The 18765-nt window shown below is 31.8% G+C and overlaps 1 protein-coding gene across 6 annotated transcripts in view; it reads right to left on the bottom strand.

Moving 5' to 3' along the window:
* The window catches only part of Pcdh11x (protocadherin 11 X-linked), a 619725-nt gene that overhangs the window by 100841 nt on the left and 500119 nt on the right, over window positions 1–18765 (bottom strand). For 4 of the 6 annotated variants that reach the window (XM_042678788.1, XM_042678790.1, XM_042678792.1 and 1 more), the window contains one exon: window positions 16873–16896. The exons of the other annotated variants lie outside the window; for them this stretch is intronic. In XM_042678788.1, coding sequence (XP_042534722.1) covers window positions 16873–16896 — 24 coding nt within the window. The remainder of the gene's footprint in view (window positions 1–16872; window positions 16897–18765) is intronic. 6 annotated transcript variants of the gene reach the window in all.

Raw genomic sequence — 18765 nt, 5'->3', positions numbered from 1 at the left:
AGAAAAATGTATACACAAGATGCAGGGCACTGGAATCAAATACAGTGAAAACAGGGGTTATGCCGGGGGGCGGGGGGGGGGGGGGGTGGGGGGGAAGAACATACAGAAGAAACAAAAAAAATCACATACTACATTTTATGTACATTAAAAACAACAGCAAAAAAGATAAAACCTCTTGTGTCCTTATCTTGGGGTTCATTTCACTTTAGGTGCTCAAACTCTTAATATAATTTTATATGTGAAACGATCACTAAAAGGCTACATACATCAAAGGTGAAAGTCTGAAGCAAATTTTCCTTTTCCAAGGTTATGGTTGGCACTCTACCACCTGATCCATATTTTTAATGGTTAATTGGAGATGAGATTCTCTCATTTGTCTGACACAGAAGGATTCCAATCTTGATTCTCCTATCTTAGCTTCTTGAGTAGTGAGCTATGATTCCAGTCATGAGTCACCAGCACCCAGTCATCCAGTTATATATTAAAAGCAGAATCTTGATTTTATAACATCATTCTATACAAACCAGATTGCTTAGTTTGACTTTAACTATATTTGTATGACTTTTGGAAAGTTAATAAATGTCTTAATTATAATGAAAGGGTAAAATATACAAATTAATTTACCTTTTACATCTCTACATGCAGCAATATGTTCATTAAAATATATTGAAGATTGAAATAATAAAGAATATTCTATGTTTAATATTTAATCTTATATATTTCAGGCAAAATGATTGTAAGGGCATAAATGTTTGCCAGGTACCAGTAGCCCATGCCTATAATTCTAGAATTATAGATAGATTAGACCTGGAAGTTGATGGTTTGAGGTCAGTATTGCCCCAAAAGACATGAGACTCCATATCCACAACTACCAAAACCAAGGATGGAGAAACATGGCTGAAGTGCTAGTAAGCCAGCTAAGTGAGCATAACAACTTGAGTTCAAATTCCAGCACCACAAAAAATAAAAAAAAGTTTTTGTATGACTGTTAAAATGATATTCCTCTTTATTGCTAATAGATTAAGATGATATTTGTTACGTCAGTTGTGGGGCTAGAACTCAGGGCCTGGGCACTGTCCCTAAGCCTCTTTGTGCACAAAGCTAGCACTCTATCACTTGAGCCACAGCACCACTTCCAGTTTCTTGGTGGAATTTTCTGCCTAGGCTCTCTACAAACTGTGATCCTTAGATCTCAGACACCTGAGTAGTTAGGAGTACAAGTATGAGCCACTGGTACATGGCTAGGATGATATTATTTATTACTAACAATCAGATAAAGGATATTTCTTAATGATTTGTGCAAAGAAGTTTGAAGACTAAGAGAATATTGTTTATAAAACTGTTGCAAGCAAGACACATACTATATCCGTGAATTGTTATATATACATATATATATATTGTTATTTATATATATATATATACCATGTATTTCAATCAAGACTTAGATTTTTAAATATGCAAACTGATTATCATCTTCATTGTTAGATAGTAAATTACCAGAGTAGAGAGCATAAAGGTAAAACTTGTACTTCTTTATAAAAATAGAAATTCCAAGATATTTAACTACTATAGTTTCTTTGTAAACTCATAAAAAAGAATGTACCCTATTTCTGAAAATTAAATATGCATGACTGAATAAACATAATAATAAAATAACAGGATTATATATTCGACTAAAATTTTAAAATAAGTAGTAAAACAGTTCACAGGTTAATGGAAACAAAGGACAGTTTTATTTTGGCTTGGAGTAGGATCTAAATAAGATTGTTATTTCAAAAAGTCAACCGTGGGTATTGAATATACATTTATCTGAATAAGAGAAGAGAAGGGGGAACAACAAAATGGTGAGAGAAAGGACAAAAGGTGAACCAGTGCAACTCACAAGAAAATATGTTGAAAATGAACTATGCAACTTTGAGGGGGGTGGAGGTTGGAAGGGAGGAAAAGTGAGAGCGAAGTGAGGGAGGGGGTAATAAGTTTGACAAGAAATGTACTCACTATCTTACATTGTAACTATCTGTACGTCACCTTGTTAATAAAATTAAATCTTAAAAAAAGAAGTTCTGGGAAGGTAGCTCAGTGGTAGAGTGCTTGCCTTGCATGCATGAGGCCCTGGTTTCGATTCCTCAGCACCACATAAGCAGAAAAAGCTGGAAGTGGGCATTGTAAGTCACCTGGTGGAGCACTAGCCTTGAGCTGAAAAGCTGAGGGACAGACCTCAAGCCCACAGTTCAAGCCCCATGACTGACAAAAAAAAAAAAAAAGATCAAATAGATATCCAGTAAAATTTTATCCTAAAGCATTAAAGGAGAAAATAATGTTATTACATTAGCAAAATATTAACCATCTATAATGTACAAATAATATTACTATATTCATTGCAGACCTTATACTTTTTTTGACAGTACTAGATCTTGAACACAGGGCCTACTTCTCTCCCTCACCTTTTTCTGTTCAAGATTGATGCTCCACCACTTGAGACAGGGCTTCATTTCTTAGGTTTTTCCTAATTAACTGCGATAAATGTCTCATGGATTTGTCTGCATAGTAGGTTTGGAACCACAATGTACAGATGTCAGCCTGCCGATTAGGAAGGATTGTAATCAATGTGAGCCACCAATGTCCAGGGGCAATAGTACATTTAATACTCTTCAGAAATGAGGAAAGTAATATTTTAAGAGATAAATGGATTCTTATTAAAGAAAAAATATCTATAACTTGAAATGCAAAAGCAAGAAAATATTTAAATATTTTTACAGTATCATATCTCAAGTTGTTGGAAGTTGTTATTTAAACCGAGCTGAGATTCATTATACAGAAATTAGAATGAATGTGGAATGTCAGAAGAGATTTCCAATCTATGTTTTTAACTCCCTTATCGAAGATTAGGTGGCTATATATCAGTGGGTGCATTTCTGGGTCTTCAGTCCTATTCCATTGGTCCTCAGGTCTGTTCTTGTGCCAGTACAAAGCTTTTTTTTTTTTATTACTATGGCTTTGCAGTAGAGTTTGAAATTTGGTATTGATGTTCCTCCAGCACTAGTCTTCCATCTAAAGATTGTTTTTGCTATTTAGGGCCTTTTATTGTTCCATATGAATTTTTGGGTTGCTTCTTTTATTTCCTTGAAGAATGAGGTTGGAATATTGATAGGTATCGCAATAAATTTGTAGATAGCTACTGCATTAAATTTGTAGGTAGCTTTTGGAAGTATTGCCATCTTCACGTTAATACTCCCAATCCAGGAGCATGGGAGGATTTTCCACTTCCTAAATTTTGTTTTAATTTCCTTTTGTAGGTTTTTAAGGTTTTCATCGTAGAGGTCTTTCACTTTTTTAGTTAACTCTTAGATATTTTATTTTTTGTGGGGTTATTACAAAAGAGGTTGCTTTCCTTATTTCAGCCATGCTCTTCTCATTATTGGCATAGAGGAAAGCCATTGTTTTCTTTTTTTATTGTGAAAATACTGTACAGAGGAGTTACAATTACATGGGCAAGATAATGAGTACATTTCTTATCAAGCATTGTAGCCTCCTCCTCTTCCCAACCCTTCCCATCCTCCCCGTGTCCCCCCACCCAATCCTCCCTACCCCCCCCCCCCCCCCCCCGCACGAAAGTTGTAAATTTCGTTTTCTACATAACCACTTGTACATCTCATTGTTGCAATGGGGAAAAACAAGTCATTTAAATAGGGATACAGGTGGACCCAAAGCCATTGTTTTCTGAGGGTTAATTTTATATTCTGCTACATTGCCAAAGTTTCAAATCAGTTCAAGTAACTTGAGAGTGGCGTCCATGGGGTTCCTTAAATAGAATGGAAGAAAGGCAGCCTCTTCTGTAAATGGTGCTGTCAAAATTGGTTAAAAACATGTAGAAAACTAGAGGTAGTTCGCTGCACTAGAATCAACTCCAAATGGATCGAAGACCTCGAAGTCAAAGCAGGCACCCTGTAAACATTACAGGAAGGAATAGGAGAAACTCTAGGGCTCCTTGGCACAGACCGAAATTTTCTTAATAAAGACCCGGAAACACAACAAATCAAAGAAAGGATGGACAAAGCTTCTGCAAGGCAAAGCTCATAGTTAGCAAGATCAATAGAAAGACCACAGACTGGGAGAAGATCTTCACTAACCGTACAAGGGACAAGGGTCTCATATCTGAAATATATTTAGAACTCAAAATATTAAGTTCCTCCACAACAATTCCTCAAAGAAACAACTTCCCAATTAATAAGTGGGCTAAAGACTTAAAGAGAGACTCCTCTAAAATGGAAATAAGAATGGCCAATAGACACATGAAGAAATGTTCAACTTCTCTAGCCATAAAAAAATGAAAATCAAAACAACATTGAGATTCCACCTCATGCAAGTTAGAATGTCTATAATCAAGACATTTATGAACAACAGATGCTGGAGAGGATGTGACCAGATGGGAACTCTACTGCATAGTTGGTGGAAGTATAAACTTGTACAATCACTTTTTAAAGCATATGGAGGTTCCTCAAAAGACTACACATAGAGCTCCCATATGATCCAGAAATCTACTTTGGGGCATTTACACAAATGATAACAAACAATGCCATACTAAAGCTACCGGCACAACTATGTTAATTGCAGCATTATTCACCATAGCTAAGATATGGAAGCAACCCAGATGCCCCTCAGTAGATGAATGGATCAAGAAAATGTGATACATACATACATACAATGGAATTCTATGACTCCAGTCTATGGCCATACCACCCAGAATGCACCCAATCTCCTCTGATCTTGGAATTCTATGACTCCATCAGAAAGAATGACACCTCCCCTTTGTTAGGAAATGGAAAGACTTTGAAAAACTTATATTAAGTGAAAAAGCCAGGCCCAAAGAAACATAGGTCCTATGTTTTCCCTTATCTGCAATAACTAGTATAAGTCTAAGACAAGTAGAAAAGTTCAAAAGCTATGTACATATGACCATACAAGATGATGCTAAGCCAAATGAATCCCAAGATAGGGACACAAGAGGTATATCTATCATATACTCTGTGATTTATTTTTGTTTCTTTTGTATGTTCTTCCCCCATCGTATAACCTCTGTTTTCACTGTTTTTGATTCTTGCGCTTTACATCTTTTATATGCATTTTTCTTAATTCAGGAGGGGAACGAAAATAACAAAATGTTCAAATAAGGATACAGGTTGGCCCATTGTAACAATGAGATGTACAAGACACTATGTTGAAAATGAACTTTACAACTATAGGGAGGAGGGAGGAGCTGGGGAGGTGGAATGGGAAGGGATGGTAGAGAAAAACAACAGAGAGATAAAAATGCTCAATAAGAAATGCATTCATTATTTTACTAATATAACTGTGACCCCACTGTACAGAATCTTTACAGTAAAAATTTATATTAAAAAGGAGCGATCTCAATCTGCAGCATAATTTTCTATTTTTGACTGTATATCAAAAGTCAAAATTATTTTAATTCTCTTACCATCAAGTTTGGTTATATGTAGATTTGTGGGCATATTCACATTATAATAAATGATAGATGTTTCTTTGGGTCTGGTTTATTTTAATTTTTTCCAAATCTTTCGTTTTCCTTATGAATGGTATAATGGTAAACTATAGAGGATTGTAGATATACAATGATATACTACACAAGATTTTGTCCAGAGGAGGATATTCTTAGGAAAGGCTCACAGAAGATCAATAGCTATATGAATATGATCATATAAAATGATGTTTATCAAAAATGAACTCCAGGAAAAGGAAACCTGAGGTTTTCTCTTTTTTTGCTATTTTGTTTTTTTCTCCTTTGTTGCTCTTTTAATTTTCAGTACCTTTTTTCTTGTATTTAAATTTATCTTTTTTGAGGAGCAAAAGGGGAGCATAGAAATGGTAGATCAAAGAGTGAATAAATGCTACAGAGATACTCATTAGATATTATGGTGGAAATGAACTATACAACTTGTGGAAGATGAGATTGACAGGGAAACACGAAGAAAATGAAGGAAGTGGTGACTGTTCGAAAATAAGTGTACTCATTACCTGCCTTATATAACTGCAACTCCTCTGCACATCACCTTTACAATAACAATAATAATTAGTTAAATTCTTCAATTAACCTATATTGAATCATTTTTTTAGCATAGTTACATTACAAGATGCTTGGTAAGGAGTAGTCTAAAAATGGTGCAGTTAAGCAGAAGAATGCTTGTCTGAAAATGTCAATGTTTTTAATACCCAGCATATTTGCATATATTGCTATGTGGCAAGGGGAAATTAAGATTGTAGATTGAAATATGATTGCTAACAAGGTGATCCTAAGATAAGGACATTATTTTTATTTCCTCAGTAGACCTAATCAATTCATAAGGTCCTTAAGTTGGGAACAATAAAAACAGTCACTCTGTTGTTAAGAGATTGTATGATTACATGTGGACTATAAGCTCAAACCAAATATTATCAAAGACCTAAATTTAAAAGGTAAAACTTACCAAAGTCATATATTATATTAGGGTACATCTTGATTATGTTGTATTAGACCATTATTTTAAAACATAACAAATAAATTAAAAGTACATGAATCAGACCATTTTATCAAAATAAAAGAGTTTGTTCTTCAATGAATTCTATCCAAAATATATAAATTACTTGGGTACCAGTGACTCATAACTTTAATTTTAGCTTCTCGGCCATCTGAGATATGAAAATTCAGATTTAAATCAGTGCAGACAGAAAAGTCAGTGAAACTCTAACCAGTAAACTAAAACCTCAATTAACCAGAACAAACTGTACTGAGAAAATGAAGACAATGTATTGAAAGTAAAATTATTATCAGATAATAACGTTCTATGTGTATAACATCCAAAGAATGCATACAACTCAATAACAAGCTAAATTACCCAAAGTAGAAAAGTTTTGAAAGATGAGAAATGGTCCATAATTACATGTAAAATTGGACAACATACCTAAGCGAGGAAGCATAAACCAAAGACACATTCTACACCTACTAGTATTGCTCAAATTGTGTATGCATGTATCAGTAGAAGTACTTCAACTCAGGGCCTGGGTATTGTCTCTTAACTTTTCACATAAGGCTGGTGCTCTGCTACTTGAACCACAAGTCTATGTCTAGCTTTTTGCTGGTTAATTAGATATGAGTCATGGGCTTTCCTGCCTAGGCTGACTGAGATTTTCATATCTGGGCTTCCTGAATAGGTATGATTGTAGGCATGAGCCAATAAAGCCCAGCTAAAAAGACAAAAACCAATTCTATAGAAATTAAAACCTGCATATAATGCTGCAGAAATTGTAAGATGATTGCATCACTTTGGAAAGCATCTCATTCAGGTCTTAAATTATTAAGCATAATTTATAGTAAGAATTGCATTTTCACATTAAGCATACACAAAAAATGAACATATATAAACATAAAATTTAACATTAACAATATTAAAAAAATCAAATGCTTCATTGATCACCTTTACTCAAACATTGTTAAGTCATAAATAAGAGTTGTTGTTATATTATTATCATAGATAAAATGGAAATTTGTAATTAGTGCATGAAGCCAAGAGACAAAAATTGAATAAACAAACCTAGTTATTACTATTTTTTATAGCTACTTTTTCATGCTACCTGTTTGGCTCATTATCTAAAAAATATCAAGCTTAGGAGAGTGTTGGCATTAATCTCCCAAGGTAAGTAAAAGTCAAAGAGTTATAGATGGTAAGAAATGGACATGAATTCCTAGTTTAGCAAATGCATTAACAGCTTGAGTACAGTAGTTCCATTTTCTAGATCAAGAAATCCTTTTGGTAGTTTTAGAGTCTTCAAAATGTGGGGAAATATGTTGAGGGTAAAAAATGGAGAAAAGTACTTGTGTTTATAGATTATTAAGGAAAATTGTATTATTATAACATTCCTTATATACTATCAATATTTTTAACTGAATTTGCATTAGCAGACAAACCAGCATGTATTTTCAGTAATCTTTTTGTTAGAAATTCCATCCATGATATATTTCATGTTATCCTGAATCAAGTCATTATATATCAGCTCTTGATACACAAAATATTATGAAACAGTTATATTAAATATTTTATTTTGATGTTTATGAAAAAGTACCTATACTTTACTTTTATTTAAGTTCTACTATATATATGACATGGAATTAGTGCCTTGACAGGACTTGTCCTTTTTGCAGAACTTACAGGATGAAGGAAAGAAACTTTGACTACTGACTGCTATGGACCTGGAACTCAGCAAACATTGCTGACTTGATAGGAAACACAAAGGAGAAGTGTGGTCAAAAAGTTTATCATTCAATACCATGAAAACAAAGCTGTGTATTAAGGAGAGGAGGAGACAAAAAAATAAAACTGTGTAAAATTTTTAGAAACTTTCAATATTCAGGGTACATTAAAGGAACAATAATGTAAATCTGATAAAGTATTTAAAGGAATCATGTAACCACCTATATAAAAATAAATCTGTTTATAAATGCTGAAATTCATTTGTAAATGCTTTGCAATGTGAAAATGAGTCATGTTTTACACTTGTTCATTGAAAGTTTATTATTATTACTATAATCTTACATATCCATAAAAATTAAAATGGAATCTAGACATGGTGTTGTAAATCTATAATCACAGGACTGGATGGTGAGGCAGAACGGTCTTAAATTCCAGGCCAGCCTGGGATAAATAGAAAGATACTATTTCAAAAATAAAAATTAATAAAGTTTTAAACTATTGCTTCATCAAGTATATTTTGTTTTTATACTTATCCTCTTTTAATACTTTTATCTAAATTAATTATATTAGGATCACTTTACAATCCAAACATTTTGTGAAGCTATTAAAATGTAACAGTGATTTCTAGTGTAAGCATGGGACTAATATCAATGGTACAATTATACTAAACATCTTTATTAGGACTATCCTAGAATTATTTTACACTTGATTGTACAAATACTGAAGAGAAACACTAAAATGATATATAGTCTTTTATTGGTTGATACATATATTTTCTTTATGTAGGTTTCAAGTTTGTAGTAACATCTTACATTAAGTATAATATTCTTGGATCTATACTTTAAAATGATTTTTTCAAGTACATGTTTTCAATTTTCCATACACAACTGCTTTAGTAATTGATAATTTCATCTCTGGTTTTGACTGTATTTTAATTAGTAATTGAGAACATAGCTCCTACGTTCAGCTTCAATCTACCAGTTCCTATACAGATATTTCATCTTGTTTTTGTTACTAAACTATATATTCTGATATTACTGATAAGAATATCTCCCTTTTGTTACTTTTCAAACTATTCTTATTTTATATTCTATGCTGAGAATAGAATCCTGGCTCTCTCACATGTTAGCCACATGCTGTAACATAGTGCTACACACTTAGCAGTGTTTTAGTCTTAACATTTTACATAGATCAGAAAAAGCTTAACACATCAAAGCTGCTATAATAGAAAAAGGTTTAATATGATTGCTATAAGGTTCCTCATGTTCTTCCCTCTCCCTTCTAGGTAATTATTGAATTTGGAACACAGTAAAAGATTGACTGTACAGAAAATATAACTTGGCTAATCTGGTGTAAATTCAAACTGTGTAGAGCATACAACAGCTGCTTTTTCCAAAGCTGCAAACTGTTTAAACATATTTCTTATATCTCACTTGCATTGAATATTAGCTAACTAGTCTTCCATATATTTACAAACAAGCAATGATATAATTAAATTTCATTGTACCCCAAATATAAACTATTTATTAATTTAATAGAATCTTATTCTATTAACTAATTGTTGCATTCCATTATTTTACAAGCTACATGCTGTTTTTAATTTCTTGATATTTTGGATCACCAGCAAGTAAATATAAGTGAAGAAATAACTTGCCTCTTTGAAACCTATCACAGTATAATATCATTGTTAGCAAGTATACAAAATGTGTTTTGTAAGCATGAATATCACATAAGGACATTTATCATTATTTAAGATCTATGTAACTTTCAGGCTTCCTATTTTTTGAAGTTCATATTCTGAAAATTAACATTTATCATATTAAGTTATCTCAGGAATACTGAGGTTTAAACCTGTGGCTTTTTCCTTATTGCTAAATATGTGGGTAGTGTTCTACCCACATAACTGAGCACTAAACCGTGAAGAGTTTGAATTTCATGTGCTTGTTATATGTGTAAAATACACAGCAGGTTTCAAGGTTGAGTGTGAAAGAAGAAAGAAATATATGTAAATAATTTTTGAGTTAATTACATGTGGAAATGGCAATATTCTAAAAGAATTGTGCTAAAATATTTTACTTTAAATTTATTATAGTTAGATCCTTTATATTTTAAAAACTTGGCCAGTAGATAACATTTTCATTTGACATGCTAGATCAATGTAAAATTCAGTATTTCTGAGCTGTACTATCAGGTTGACAATTTAGCTAAGGAGAACATTTCTTATTCAATAACAAATTTTTGTAGGTATCTTAACAAAATTCTAATTTTTCAAGTCTAATTAAATTGTTTGCTTCATAGTAGATTCAGGTTAGACATTACTAATTCTATGATTGTTAATCAAAGCAGATAAAAAGCTGAATTATCATTCAAGATTCGGTTTTAAAGCAAGATAAATAATACTAATCATTGAATGAGATTAAAATGAAAAAAGATGGTAAATTTGCTTGGTTGTTAAACATTGACTTAGCCACTTCCTAGTTTCTTTTTTGTGATTTTTTTGTTCTTTGTTTTTCCCCTTTTGTTGCTGTTTTTGAGTTCTGTATCTTTGATCTTGTATGTAAGTTTATCTGTTTTGGGGAGGGAAAGGGGGAGCAATAGTAGGACAAAGGGTGAATAAATGCATCAATGATACTCACAAGACATTATGTTGAAAATGAACTGTACAACTTATGGGGGAGGAGCTTCTGGAGGGAAAACTGGGAGCAAACAAGGGAACATTGTTAAAAAAGAGATGTACTCAGTATCTGAACTATGCAATTGTAAACTCTCTGTACATCACTTTTACAATAAAAATAATATTAAAAAACCAAAACAAATAATTTTTGTACAACTTTACTATGAATGCCGATGAATATTTTGATCTTTAGGAAGGGTGAAAGTGGGTTTCTATTCATATTAATAATAGATGAAACTTACTAGATTTTATTTTCATAGATATAGTCAAGAAAAGTTATAATTACTTTTTTGTAGATTTACTTTGTTCAGTGACTCTATTTGACATTAATGTTTAATTTTATGTGGACCAAATTTCTCAACATGATATGTGGATGTAATTCTCTAAAATCATATGTGGTAAAATCATTTGGAGGGGTAAATATACATAGCAAGATATATATTAACTAAAAACAATGCTTCAAATTTTGTAAGTTTAAATATCTCAAAGAAAAATATTCCTCCAAATTTTGAATGATGAATTGCAATAATTGGTAAGGATATCTATTCTGAAATGTCTTCTATCAATAGCATATGTCATTAGGACAAATTTCAGCATGATACATTTTTATGTATAATGTTTTACATAGTCATAAATTACAAATAAATGAAATTGAGAAAGTTGGGAAGTCATGAAAAATATGAGCCAAGTTTTGTAAATCTTCACAAAACACATGTAAATTTCATTTATTTTTTGGTCTGTCCTTGGGCTTGCACTCAGGGCCTTGGGACTGTCCTTAAGATTTGGGTTCAAGGCTAACGTTCTATCATCTAAGCCATGGTTCTATTTTCTAACTTTTTGGTTACTAATTGGAGATAAGCATCTCTTGGACTTTTTGCACAGGAAATGTTTTGAACTGTTATCCTTAAATCTCAACCTCTTGAGTAGCTAAAATTATAAGCATGCACTACTGTCACATGGTCATATTTAGAAGATTTTTAATATTTACACTTTTTTCTGATATTGTATAATGTAAAATAAAACCATCAATAATGAAGTGGAATTATATGTACACAAACGGAGTCATTTTCAATGAGTATTTACACTCTCACAGTTCACTAGTTAATTATTAGGAATAATTTTATTGACTTAATGAATAATTATGCTTATGAGAAACACAAGTTTAAAAATTGTTTTCTACTTGCTTTCCATTTTGAATACATTCATGATAAATAGTCATAAATGTCATACAAGTAATATGTGAAAAATATCTGACACACAATTGACATTTAGAGCAAAGTAGAGCTTAACTTCAACAGGGTAATCAGAGAATCTTTTCTGGTTGAGGCAATGGAAGAATTGTAGGATTTCAATAAGGATGGGGAAAACAAGTTATACATATAGAATCCACACTAATAATTACTTGGAATAAAGAAAGAACTTAGCTATTGAAAGGTTAACAAGTAAGTCCGAATTTTTGAAATTATATGCTTTATTGTGTATTTAAGAAAAGACAGACTTGGGACATTTGTTTATACCTGAAAAATTAAAATGGTTTTCTGTGAAATTGATCTAAATTCTCATAGTACTAAGATTTTTCACATAAGACTATTAATATGGTGTAAATATTTAAACAGATTTTATGAGGCAATATGTTATAAAAATTATTTCAATGTCTTTTTGTATCATTAATATTTTCTCATGCAGGTGATATAGTGAGATATATCACATGATTTTTGTTGATATTCATAATGAAAGGTATTAGCTTTTTTGTACCTAGTAAAATAAAACTCATGAAATATATTACAGTTTTGTTGTATAAGTTAAATCAATTTCAAGATCACTTGAGAAGAAGTATTTATATGAAAAGATTTGGACGAAGAGGATTATTATGTCAATTAGCTATAGCAAAAGTATTGGTAAATTTCACGTTTTTAAAACAACTAAAAATTTTCTAGTAAGCACTGATCCACTAGTAATCTGATTCATTTCATCTATCTAAATTAAAAATGATAAAAGTATAAACACTTGAAATTTGAAAAATATTTTCCTTTCATAACTTCAAAGTAATGACTTTTTTATCAGAATGAATATTGTAACACTATTTTTTGTTTAAATAACTCTAAATTACTTTAATATCATACTTTTTCTCCCTCTAGTCTACTTTTGTATGATTAGTTATAAAAAAATTGCATCCATTTTCCTTTGTTATAGAAAAACATTATAAGAATGCTTTTATTGCAAAGCACATTTTTAATGTGTTTCAATATATAACAAAATAAGTATGAAATAATTAACATGTTATAGGTTATCTGAAAGAAGCAATTTTAGTTAATAAAATACCAAAAATGCTAACATTTTGTAATAAATTCATTTTACTTTTGACATTTTTTAGTCCACTACTAGTAATCTAAACAAAAATAACAAAACCTAATGCTCACTATGTCCTTTGGTATGGGAATACAAAGGAATATTAAATTAACACAAAGAGAATAACATTGTGACACTAATATAATATTTTTGCATGGAAACTATGAACATGCATTTTCACTAATACTTGGATGTGACTAAATCACCCTATGAAAAGACATTATTTTTCACACTAATTGATATATGAAAAACCTCATTTGTCAAGAAATGTAAAGACTTGGAGAAAATTATATTACGCGAAGTAAGCCAGACCCAAAGAAATATAGGTTTTATGTTTCCTTTCATTTGTAATAATTACAATGTGCTAAGAAATGTACAAGTAAACCCAATGGTTAGGAAAAGACAAAAAATAACAGTTGGACATGATAAACAGGACTCTAAACATTCACACATTGAGACCAAAGGAGGATATTCTTAGGAGAGGAGCACAAGGGCTGAATATCTATGTGCATATTATCATATGAAACAATGCTTATTGAAATGAACTCAAGAAGTGGAAAAAAATAGTTTTTAACTTTACTTTTGGTGTATTTTTCTTTTCAGTTTCCCCCTTTTTGTCAATTTTTTAAAATTTCTGTACCTTTTCTTTTAGATGTAAATTTATCTGATTTAAGGACTGGAAGGGAAAACATAGAAATGGTGGGACAAAGGTGAAATAATTCAGTAGTGATACTCACTAGACACTGTTTTGGAAATGAGCTGTACACTGGACAGGGGAGAGGAGAAGGAGGGTAAAAACAAGGAAAAAATGAGCTAAGAGTTGATACTATTCCAAAAAAATGTATTTACTATCTGACTTATGTAACTGTAATCCGTATTATATCACCTTTACAATAAAAATTTATGTTAGTCCTCCATATCTGTCTAAAATTCTTAACTCATCAGATATAAATACAAAGAATATGGTTGAAAGAGAATACTTTTTTCCTATAGTCTCTTCTAGATCCTTACACTGCAACTTACTTTATTCTCAAACATTTCTTAACAGTTAGACCTGACTCAGGTTCAACATTTCAAGTCTAATGTAATGAATACCTAACTTACAGCTGACTTTTGAATAGTAACAACTATGAAAAGTCAGCTCAAGAAGGACCTTGAAGGTTAACTGAGAGCCATGTCAGCTTTTCTACTAATATACATTAATAATTTGACAAAATAAATTAGCTAGAATAGAATAGATAGCAAAAAAATTACCACAAACAAACCAGTGAACAAAGCACTGTTTACAAACAATGAGTTATTGAAAGCACAAAGAAAAGTGATATAAGTGAAATTCTTGCTTTGCTAAAATTTGCAAAAAGGTACACATTAACAGTTAATGAAACTTTATTTTATCAATAATTATTAATACATTTTGCCTCACTAGTAGATAAGAAAGGGATTTTCCTAAGATTATTTGACACGTATAATCATATATACACTTTTCATATACACACAATATGTGCAAATATATTTGGAATAGTTAGAATAACCTATAGAATTTTAAAAAATCACAGCCACAAAAGTATATGCATTTTAACTGTGTGCTTCTTATTTTAAAGTGTTTTCTGTCAAACTTAGTGTTCACATGTAATCTATGCACTAAAACATGACAATCCAAGTGTATTGTATGAATTATTTACAAGTTAAAAAAGAATGAAACTATTATGTTAAGCATGTATAATTCCTATACAATTCAAATATACTATTAAAATAAAAATCAAGAAATAAAAGAATTTCACCTTTAATGAAACCTTAGCCAAAATGCTGAATATGCTTTTACTGTCAGAGAAAAAGTGAATATTTACATTCAAAGGTTGTTTGAAAGCATCTACTGTAAATCAAGTGACCAAAAGATCATAATGTCCCTATCAAAGCTTCTTTACAAGAAAAAAAAATTAATGACATGTAATTGGAAAAATTATCCAGGTAAGCAAGATATCCAAGTTATTAAATATCTTATCCTTCCAAAATATTTCTTGTATGAAATGTATGAATAATATCTTTCAATGAAACAATCAAATTAAAATATTCTATGAGTATATATACCACACTTTCTTGAATAATTCATCTACTGAGGGGCATCTGGGTTGGTTCTATAACTTAGATATGGTAAATAATGCTGCAGTAAACATAGTTGTACTGGTAGCTTTAGCATGGTCTTGTTTGTGATGATTTGGGTAAATGCCCAAAAGTGGGATTGCTGCGTCATAGGGGAGATCTATGTAGAGCCTTTTGAGGAACCTCCATACCACTTTCTAGAGTGGGTGAACAAGTTTACACTACCACCAACAATGCAGTAGGGTTCCCTTCTGTCCACATCCCCTCCAGCATCAGTTGTTATTAGAGTTCTTGATTATAGCCGTTCTAACTGAGGTGAGGAGTTATCTCAATGTTATTTTGATTTGCATTTCTTTTATGGCTAGTGAGGTCGACCATTTCTTCATGTGTCTATTGGCCATCCTTCTTTCCTCTTCAGAGAAGTTTCACTTTAAGTCTTTAGCCCACTTATTTATTGGCAGTTGTTTCTTTGAGGATTTGTTGTTGGGGGATTTAATTTTTTGAGTTCCAGGAATATTTTAGTTATGAGACCCTTGTCCATTGTATGGCTAGTTAACGTCTTCTCCCAAACCGTGGGCTTTCATTTGATATTGCCAGCTATGTCCTTTGCCATGTAGAAGCTCTGCAACCTCCTTCAATCCCATTTGTCCAACCTTTCTTTGATTTCTTGTGTTTCTGGGTCTCTATTAAGAAAATTTTGGCCTGTGCCAGGAAGACCTAGATTTTCTCCTATTCCATCCTGTAATGTTTTCAGAGTGTTTGCTTTGACTCCGAGGTCTTTGGAATTCTATGCCTCCATCACAAAAAAATGACATTGCCCCATTTGTTAGGAAATGGAAAGTCATGGAAAGAATTATATCAAGTGAAATAACCCAGGCCAAAAGTAACATAGGTCCCATGGTTTCCCTTATTTGCAATAACTAGTATATGTCTGAGACAAGCAGAAATGGTCAGATAAGTTGTTGGTAGGAGAAATGAACCCCAAGATAAGGTCTCAAATGGTTTTTCTTTCTTGCTATTTTTTCTAACATTTATAAGATGATTTCTTTGTTGCTTTGTCCATTTTCACTGCATTTGATGTTGGTATAATTTGGGGAATGAAAGGGAACAAACAAATTGTTTAAATAGGGATACAGGTGGACCCGTTGCAACAATGAGATGTAAAAGACGTTATGTCCAAAAACAAACTTTATAACTTTAACGGAGGTGGGGGGGGGGGGTGGGGACGGGAAGGGGACGGGGTGATGGGAGGGCCGGGATGGTAAGGGGAAACAAGGAAGGAGGCAACAATGCTTGATAAGAAATGTACTCATTACCTTGTTCATGTAATTGTAACACTTCTGTACCATATTTTCACAATCAAAAAAAACTAATTAATAAATAAAATAAAATAAATTATCCTTTGAGAAGAAAGAAGACTAAAACTTTTAAAGATAAACAAATCAGCAGCTCATTTTAAAATGAAACATGCAGAATGGTTATGGTTTATGTTGGTTTCTACTGTACCTTTCTTTAGTCCAGGAATGACAGCTAAAAAGAAATTTTGATAAAGTTAAATACAATATTTTCTTTTATTCCACACACATTATATAAACGTCACTGAAAAAGTCACATTATATTTTCAATCTCAACCTCATTTTCAGAGGACATTATCATTGAGGGTCAATGAATTTTATATGTTTTATAGAATCTAAAAGCAGCACAATATTATGCAATATGATGGCTTCTTTGGAAGCAATTATTTGCTTTTTCCTTAAAGGCAATCTGGTTTGTGTGTGTGTGAATTTGTGTGTGTGTGTGTGTGTGTGTGTGTGTGTGTGTGCGCGCGCGGGCGCATGCGCTGGGCTTGGAGCTTGAACTCAGAAGCTAGGCACTGTCCTTGTACTTATTTGTTCAAGGCTAGTGTTCTACCACTTTAGCCAGAGCTATACTTCTGGCTTTTTAGAGGTTAATTACAGATAAGAGTCTTACAGATTTTTCTTGCTCTATATTGGCTTTGAACCATGATCTTCATATATTAGCTTTCTGGGAACCTAAGATTGCAGGCATCCTGTATGCAATCTGCTTTGCACATTTTTTAGGAATTCAAAGTTTTGAATAAACTCTGTACATTTTCTAGCTTTATTATACTTGACTGCAATGTCCAGTCCAGTTTCTAGCATAAAATTTTCTACTAGTAAGGCAATGCAAGTAAAAACACTGCCTTTATCTTACTGTTGTCTCCAAAGTCTGATGTGGAAAATAGTAATAGTAGTGACCAAAACCAACAGACAGGAGCACGAGAAATGCCTCAATAGAATTGTTGTTATCCTCGTTTATGAAACATTTTCTGCAGTTTAGTTGCTCTTTTAAATAGAATTTTGAACTGTTTATTGCAAGTAAAATATTATTAGAAATAATTATTTTCTAGACAAATTTAAGCATTGCATTGGTAACTTCTATCAAAATCATCATAAGTCTTGATATGCAATAAGTTTGAAAGTCAAATTTTAAACAAATAATTGTATATATAATTACCAATACAAAACAAATAATATGTATATACAAAATAATTATCTATGTAGACCATCTCTCTCTCTCTCTCTCTCTATTGAAAACTTGGTTTAGAATCAAACTGAATAGATGTTCCTCAAGTCTATTTTTTGTAAACTGTAAGTCCAATGGTAAAAAATGATTTTTAACCACTTCTGTGTTTTAAGACATATTTAACGATAAATACATACATATTAAATCTCAAAAGATAGCTCAAAATTCATTAAAATCAATTTGAGTGAAGGCAATCTATTATGAAGCAAATGATAAAAAAAATGCAAGAGAGAAATAGTAGACCAGAAACAGAAATTTTAAGGTGAAAGAATGAAAATAATGTTTCTGCACTATCATAGGCATTGATAAAATCAAATTGTTCAATATTGAACAATATTGATTTATATGCTTTACATTTCTTTCCCATCACAGTATTTTTCATCTAGAAGCACAATAACTTAATGATAATATAATGTGAAGTAGAAAAGATAATAATGTTTTCACAAAACTCTTGAGGAAGCATTGATGTTCCAAATGGAAGTCAGCTGCTTCCTAGCCCTCCAGTACACTAAGAAAATTCTCTCTCACACACACTCACATCCATACATACACTTCATTTACTGTTGTAATAAGTGTTGAGATATTTAAACAAGTAGACTGGAGTAAAAAGAGGGGATTTTTTTTTGTCAGATAACTAGCAAAATACTTGTTTGCATTTTTAAGGCTCCTTTTTCAGTTTGGTCCATACCTCAGTAATCCAAATTGTATTTCATTTACTGAAAAGACTAGAAAGAAGGAAATATGGTGATTCTGGACTAATTTCTAAGGGTATGTAGTTATAAAAAAAGAAGCAAAATAAATGATATGACAACA

The sequence above is a fragment of the Dipodomys spectabilis genome, unplaced genomic scaffold (genome assembly GCF_019054845.1).
Source record: "Dipodomys spectabilis isolate Male_0828 unplaced genomic scaffold, ASM1905484v1 ptg000048l, whole genome shotgun sequence".
Classification (NCBI taxonomy): Eukaryota; Metazoa; Chordata; class Mammalia; order Rodentia; family Heteromyidae; genus Dipodomys; species Dipodomys spectabilis.
The sequence above is the reverse complement of the archived record's forward strand: the minus strand, read 5'-3'. Positions and strand labels throughout refer to the sequence as shown.